The sequence below is a fragment of the Pteropus alecto genome, unplaced genomic scaffold, assembly GCF_000325575.1.
Source record: "Pteropus alecto unplaced genomic scaffold, ASM32557v1 scaffold106, whole genome shotgun sequence".
NCBI lineage: Eukaryota > Metazoa > Chordata > Mammalia > Chiroptera > Pteropodidae > Pteropus > Pteropus alecto.
Window position 1 is genome coordinate 19,077,654 of NW_006442103.1, and position 7,813 is coordinate 19,085,466.

At 43.3% G+C, this 7,813-nt stretch overlaps 1 protein-coding gene across 4 annotated transcripts in view; it reads left to right on the top strand.

The window, feature by feature from the left end:
- Nucleotides 1-7,813, top strand: part of PIP5K1A (phosphatidylinositol-4-phosphate 5-kinase type 1 alpha) — a 36,370-nt gene that overhangs the window by 3,247 nt on the left and 25,310 nt on the right. For 3 of the 4 annotated variants that reach the window (XM_006919765.2, XM_006919766.2, XM_006919767.2), the window contains exon 1: nucleotides 564-1,086. The exons of the other annotated variant lie outside the window; for it this stretch is intronic. In XM_006919765.2, coding sequence (XP_006919827.1) covers nucleotides 1,005-1,086 — 82 coding nt within the window. In that variant the 5' untranslated portion in view covers nucleotides 564-1,004. Of the gene's footprint in view, nucleotides 1-563; nucleotides 1,087-7,813 lie in introns of those variants that run through there. 4 annotated transcript variants of the gene reach the window in all.

The following is a 7,813-nucleotide window of genomic DNA, read 5'->3' on the forward strand; positions in this document are numbered from 1 at the left end:
TTGTGATATGGTCTGATCATCTTCCTTGTCCCCTCTTTGACTGGTCTTCATTCGTTTATCAAATATTTACTGAACTCCGTCACAGTGCCCAGCATTGCCCTTGAGGCAAAGTGTAGATAAGTTTCAGATGTCATTCAGAGGAAGGCAAGACATGCACGCACGTTTAATAGTAAACAAGGCAGTAAAGCCGGAAAAAATACTTGGTGACATGCAATGTTTTGTGATGTTCGACTGCTTAACGCCTCTAACTTGACACTAGCGCTTCCGTGGCTGTTCTTCCCTGGGCTGTGAAACTGAGGGCGCCCGCGGAGCGAACGCTTCTCCCGATCTCAGGCAACGCAAACCCAGTCCTGTCAAAGAGCGAATCTAAATTGACCCACCGAGCCACCGTAGGGACGGTCTGCGGCCCAGGGCGCGCAGGTATTTCACCCGTGGATTCGTTAGGCGGGGGAGGACCCGTGTCATGTGACCCAGTAGCAGCTTCCCGATTGGCTTTGCCCCTCAGGCCTCCTTCCCCCTACGTTGAGTGGGACGGAACGCTGAGAAGGTTGGGCGCATGCGCAGTGCCCGGATTTCGCTGGCCTCCCGGAGTGGAGCGGTGGGGTTGGGCGGTAAACAGGCTGTGGCGAGGGATGAGGGGGGCTCGCTCCCCAGGGGCTTTTCACGCCCCCTTATTCCTTTAGATGTGGTTTGGTCCGGACGCGGGGGCCCGGCAGCCGCTCGAGCCTACTCCCTTGTGAGAGGGGACAGCGGCTCCAGCGGAAAGCGGTTAAAGTTACGGAGAGGCTGCGAGACGCGTGTCGTCCCCTATGCCAGCCGAATGGTGTGGCTCTGAGCTGGTCCAGGAGCCGGCCCGACGTGTCTGAGCGAGGCCCCGGAGGGGGTGGGGAGGTGGCCTGCGGAACGCGGGTTCTGTGAAGAGACGTGGGGAAGATTCGACTCTGAGAAGAGGAAGAGCCCGATTGAAAGGGAGCGAGGCCGCTGAGGGGGAGGGGGCTGCCAAGATGGCGTCGGCCTCCTCTGGGCCGTCGGCGGTCGGCTTTTCGTCCGCGGATTCCGGGGTGCCTGCCTGCCCCTTGTCCTCAGGTAATCAGGGCGGGGCGTGAGCGGGGGGCGACGATGGCTGTGCGGTGGTGGGGAGAACAAGACCTGAGAGGAGGGGGCACCTGTAGCTGGGGATGTCCGAGGAGTTGCCGGCGAGGAGGGTAGATGGCTGGCTTTCAAGCAGCAGGGCTTTCTGCGCGGGCAGGGGAGTCTGAGGAAAGGATGAATTTGACTGAGAAAGGGAAGGTGGCCAGTGTTTGTCGGAAACACTGGCGGTCTTCGAGGAGACCGAGTTGAGGACTTCGAAGGAGTGAGGTCAGGAAGCGGTGGAGGTTGACGGTGATGGTAGGAAGGAAACGGCAGGGAAACCGAAGGGAGTCGAGAAAAGTAAAGTGGAGGTCTTATATGTAGAGAGGCAGGTAGAATCCACGTTGGTTGTGGGGTTAATTGGATAAAAATGTGGAGGAGAAGCCATGGGACTTAAAAGGTATTGAAGAATGATGGACGCTTTCGATTGCTGGCGAGTTGAGCAAATTATGAATTTTGTCGGAGGTGGGAGTTGATGGAGACGTCTTTTTCATCGGAGACTCCCCGCCTAATGCGTCACTTCTTCTCACTTCGTGACCCCCGGCCCCCCCCCCACACACACAGGCGCGCGTTCGCACTGACACGTTTTGTCAAACATCTTCTCTTGATGATTCCTATCTCTAGACTGACCAGCTTTGGGAAGGAATGGGACATTTTGAAGGGAGCCTGAGGAATGTGGAAAATTTGAGTTTAGAGACCCTAAAACGGAGAAGGTAGAATGATGGAGTCTTGAGTTGCTGTAGAGGCTGAGAGAGGTGATGCTGGGAATTAGGTCTGCGAGGATGGAGTCGGGGGCGGCTCCAAGTGCTGTGGGGTAGTGTGTTGCATAATAGGAAATGGACTGGAAGAACGCTTAGGCTGTGTCAGGAAACCGACACTTGGAGAATGGAGCTGGGGACTATGGCTCAAGGTAGTTGGAAACTATTGGAGATTGAGGGAGGGCTCAGGAGCCCACAAGAACAGCAACAGATTGTGTGTAGGAGGGAAAATGTGTGGTGCTGGGATGTGATGTGTGTGTTGGGGCGAGGAGGGGGAGGTTGAGTCAGAAACTGTTCTAGAGCTTCCATCAGAAATGTCTGGTGTTTCCCAGTGACTGTTGCCTCTATACTGTGAACAGGAGAGACTACCAGATCAGCTGGGTGCTTTGCTTGAGATGTTGACATCTTCTTAGGCCTGGGATTGTATCCTTGCCATTTTGAATTGGCTAAATAGAGGGTTCCACCTTTCATATTCCAGCTCAGATGAACTAATATGTGGTCACAAGTATCTTCTTCATAAACCTCAGTTTTATTTATGTACATCTATTTTTAGTTTCTCTAAAGGTGATTTTTGCCTTTTCCGTAAAAGCATTAGAGGGTCAGAACAACTCATGGTGCATTCTAAGTGTGAAGAAGGTAAAGTACAAATGACAGTTTTTTTGTGAAGTATCTCCTTAAAACCTTTCCCCTCTCCTCCAGTGCAAGAAAGAGGAATGGTCGTGTGTATTCCTTAAACTTAACTGTCAAGTCAGGTATTTTTCTCTCCTAGATCTTAAAAGCCATGTGTTTATAGCCCAAGATTTGACTCATATCTCGTGAAAGTATTGGCCAGGTGGACAGATTTAGGAATAAAATCTAATACACTTACTGATGCATCTTCCTCCTCTTCCATCTCTCTTCCTACTTCAGATAGTCCTATCTTTTTGAGATGTCACTATTTGATGTTTTTGTATGTTTTTACATTTTCCGCCAGAACCCAGGGCTAGCAGTTAATAATTCAAATTGTATAATGTTTTTTCTTCTTGTGTTTTCACCAGAAAGTCACATATTATGTTTCAGTGGACTTTATATCTCCTTGACTCTGCTATGTTCATACCTTAGGTCAAGGTGTAAAGATATCTAAAAATAAATAGCTTTAGATTCCTTTTTTGTACTTTTGTTTCTTACACCTTCTCTGCTTCTTTGGCAAATATTGAAACAGTTGGATTAAGAAATTAAGAGAAATTGGGAGCATTTGAGACCTTGTTCCCTGGCATATGTCATCAGTTTGGCTCCAATAAACTTATAAAAATCCTCAAAAAATAAGAAAAATTCTGTTCATAAATATTTTTGAAAACATTATGGAATTATTGTGTGCAAATACACATTGTTGACTTTTCTGTGTATCCGAGTGTTCAGTTAGGTTTGGGCTTAGTTAATATAATGTTTTCAAGGATATGTTTTTGAAGAGTAGAGGATATTTGATTCTCATGCAAAAAAGGCTGTTGAGGATGGGTTTTATTTAGTGCTCTGTCTGGATGGTACCTGGGGAATTAGGACATTGGCAGGAGTTAAGAGATGGTTTATGATTTCCTAAATTGTTAAAGGTGGAAGGCTAGCTTTGTAGAAATTCAAGGTTGGGTTGTTTGTCTGTCTGTCTTTTAACCATCCTAAAACCAATTTATTGTTCTTAGATGTTTAGCTAAACTCACTTAAATTTTGATGAAACTGTGAAATCCTAAAAGCAGCGTTCTCTGGCAGTGTTGAAAATGGATACAAAATAAGAAAGTCAGGACTCAGGGCAGATTGATGTTTTAAAGACACTTATAACCTTTGGAGGCTCCAAATCTTTTGGTATTCAAGTTAGGAAAGACAGGGTATTTAGAACAGTTGTTTCCTGCCAGTGTTAAACCCTTGTCTAGATTATTTCACCGTTAAGCCAGAGCTGGTCTTTTATGCTGCTGACAAGTGAAATACAGAGGTAGAGCAAACCATACACTCTGAGAGATGTTTGACATCTTTTCCCCTTGGAGTAATTACCGTGTTTGGATTTGGGGGAGGCAGTTATAAATGAATATCAGCTTACAGCAGCCATCATCATGTGCTTGTTCTTACTCTTTGGTTGTTAATAAAAGGTGATGCAGTTTGCTCTCTAGTCTCAGCTGTTCGGTGGGTAAAGGAAATTTATTCCTTCTCTTTGTTTTCCATCTTCATTATTTGGACAGTGGCACCACCACTTAAAAAATAAAATCAGCCCTGACAAAGTGCTGTTGACAGTGTGACCATCTGTCACACTAATGTACAGAGAGCCTGTTTCTCTATTTGTGGTTTGATTAGTCCATCAGGAGCTTGAAATTCAGCCTCTGAGTCCTTTTTTTACCACCATGAAGGCAGTAAAAAGTTTCTGTTTTGGAGCCTTGATTTGAGGTTAGTGGAGGAGTTAGAAAGCAAAGTTAGAATGCTAAGGTGTATACTGCTACTCTGAAATAAGAGCTGTGTGATAAAATCACAGGTGACCCCTCCCTCCAAGAAAAAGAGCTTGAAATCTTAGAAGATCATGGACCTTATAGTTCCTTTTGCTTCAAACCAGAACCTTTCTGAAATTATCGTCCTTCACCTATATGATTTTATCAGGAGCACAGTGGAACTTTACAGCTCTTTTCCTGACTTTTTGTCCCTTAACTACTGAAGGAAACCCTAGAGGACACAAGATTGAAGCATTTTTGCTTGTGACCTTTATAGTAGGGCATCCTCGTCAGTCCTTGATTCTGGTGGTTTTGTTCTTTCCAGCAGAACCCCACCACTAAATTGTGCTGTAATTTCATAACCCCAAATGGTAGGGATTTTGTCGAGAGTTTTTGTCTGTGTTCTTTGTACACAGCGTAAGCCATTTGTAGGCTGATCTTTGTCTCTTAAGTTCTTCCATACTAGTGAAAAGTAATGTACTTTAAGCCACTTTACTGGGTGAGAAACTGAAATTTGGAAATGTAAAGATAGAATGTTTTGTAGTCAGAACATCACTAGGTACTATTTTGGTTGATATTTTATAAGGCAGGGAGAGATTTTTGTTTGCTTTTTTTTCCCAAGGGTTTTTTGACACCCCCCTCCCTTTTTTTCTTTTGTCTCCTCCATAGATTCTGCCAGAAAACTGACATCTGAATGTCATTGTTTTTTATTAACCATTTATTTCTGCCTTTGACTGTCAAAATACTGTTTGCTTGTTCATTTTCTGTGTGCTGTTCTGAGTTGATATAAAACTCCTGATTATAATAACTGCTCAAATATGTGCTAGCTACTAGCTATTACATATATTATCAGTCTGTTTTTCTTTGCTAATATAGTGGAAACTGTAGTGAAGTGAGCAACAGAGATAACACCAGGGCAAAGACAGAACTGGGGAGTGGAAGGTGATTATTTGATCCTTTAAACTGACTGTTTTCTTTCCTAGAATTTTGAGATATTCTTATTTGCCACAAAGAAAGCAATAAACCAAAGCTGTCCGTTTCTTCTTCTCTCTTTCTTGTTCTTACTGGGCATTATTTTCTTGATCAAGGATAAAAGTATACTTTAGGAAGTATGCTGTTTTCTAATAGTCTGGCAGAGAGGATCTCTGTTTCTTTGTGTTCCAAACCGCAGCCCACCATTCAGTCTCAGGGTGTTTGGACTGATGGTGTTTCCTGGAGGAAGCCCTTTCCGGACCGTTCCATTTCCCGCGTTGCACTTCACTTCTCCACCCTTTCCTAGCATATCTGTTATGAGCTCCTATTGTTTCTTTGACTATTTTTTTTCTTTAAAATGAACTTTTTTCCCCCTCAATCCCTCCATCTTTTGAAACTTTGTCTCCAGCCATTTTTCTTTCTCCTCTTGTGAAATTCCAGTCTGTTTGTTTGTATGTAATGGCTGTCTGTATTCAATAGGTATTATCGATAAACATCTGATTATCAAAAAGGCTCCTTATTGTTAGAGTCTGAGAAAAACTGGCAAAGAGAGAGAGGAGGGCAGATTCTTAGTAGAGTTCAGTGCCTTGTATACTTAATGGAGCAATGTGGAATTAACCCAGAGTAAGGACTGTCCCAAAGGATCAGTGATGTTGATGGGGAGTGGGCTAAGGAAAGGTAAGTAAGGGAAGTTGGGAGGAGAGAATGGGAAGAGGTTGTTTGTAGGATATACGTATGATTCAAGGAAGGTATATTAGCTTTCTTGGGCACGGTGTAGGTAAACAAGCCTGGGAAACTTCAAGTTTTCATTGACAAGAAACCTATATAAAAGGGATGACGGAGAAGAAACTTAGTCATATGTCTCTGATTTCCTGGGATTGGGGGAGTGGGGGTAATTGCCTTGAAGTGAATCGTTGGGGCGATTAATGCTCATTATGATATCATTAAAATTAAACTTTCTCTGCTGAAACGTGCATTCCAATCCAGCAAGATTCATTGCTTTTCAAGATAGAGCCAGATATGTAAATAGAATTCAGAGGTGGCAATCTGCCAGAAATTTCAAATACTTCTTGGTCATGAGTGGCTTATCCAGGAGACTCGGGTCTTTTAAAGAACTCAGATTTTTAAAGATATTTTCAACTAAGATTTTAGTACCAAGAGATATGTATTTGAGGCCTGAGAGCCATAAAATTTGCCTTGTTAGAAGTAGAAGCAAAAGTTTATCACTAGAGGGAAATGTGGAGATACTTTAATTTAACCTTCTCATTTTCCAAATTAGGAAACTGAGGTTCCGATTGCTACTAGTGGCAAAGATGTTGCATAAAGGCTGTATGTTATCAGGAAGAGTCTTAGTAAATTTGTGGCTCTTTCCTTGCTACTTAGTTGGCTCTTAGCTGAGATAGATCAAACTGCTCTCTTTTAGTTTCTAGGAGCATCCTTGCTTTTCTTAGTTTTTCACAGATCTTAGGAAAAAATTGAAATTGACACCTGCTAGGAAACAAGATTTAGCTTTTCTTTGAAATGCAGCTTGGTTTCTTAACTGGCTTGGTTTAGTTCTTATTTGAGGGTGTAGTAATGGTGCTTAAAAAAAACCCACCATTATCTCATGTAGTTGTGTGTTCATCGATACTTCTCATGAGGCAGGCTGACATTTTAGACATTTTTCTGAGTATTTTCATTTGAAGAACATACTATGCCTCCCATCTGCAGGGGTATCCAGTAGTTGAAATGGCTTTCATTATTTCAAGTTAATGAGGACCAGAGAGATTGATTCAGATAGTCCAACAAACAACTGGATTGACTGTGGTTTTGTTTTGCGTGGGTTTTTGCTTTTGCTTTTTTTTTTTTCCCTCTCTTTTTTTCTTTGAAGACCTCTGGCTCCCAATCTTATCAGCCAAGACACCCCCTAAGAGTGGCATTCTGGTAGTATTTGGTAGGTCATTGAGTTGAGTCTCTGGGATTGCATCTCTATGACCTGTTTAGGCACAACTCCAGTTGTCTGAGGAATGTACATCCGGCCAGCTTCTAGTGTCCCCAAATTATATGTGTGCTTCAAACATCGAAGTCAGTCATACACTGCCTCTTAGTTTCTCGGCTGGTGGATGACGTCATCTCATCTCCGTCGGAAATGCTTCTGCTCTGAAAGCACAGGGAGAGGCTCTGGTATTAAGGTCACCGTTTTGTTCCACACACTAGGGAGAAAAACAATTCTTATTTCGGAGCTGTTTACTGTCTGAAAATATCTTTGTTTCAGTGATCTCTTTTAAGGCCAACTCATTTCCCCCTCTGAAGTCTGCCTTTTTCATACTTTTCAGAATTAAACTAGTGGTTTTTCTCTTTCTATACATTTTCTCCTTCCTTTCAATAGCGAATCATAGTCTCCAGTGGTTTAGTAGTAGTAGCAAATTTATGGAGAGTCACAGTGGTGTTTTGCTAGAAACCGGCCCCTCCATTACTTTTTTCATCACTAACACAGTTCAGAGTGGGGCTGAGGACCACAATGGAGTG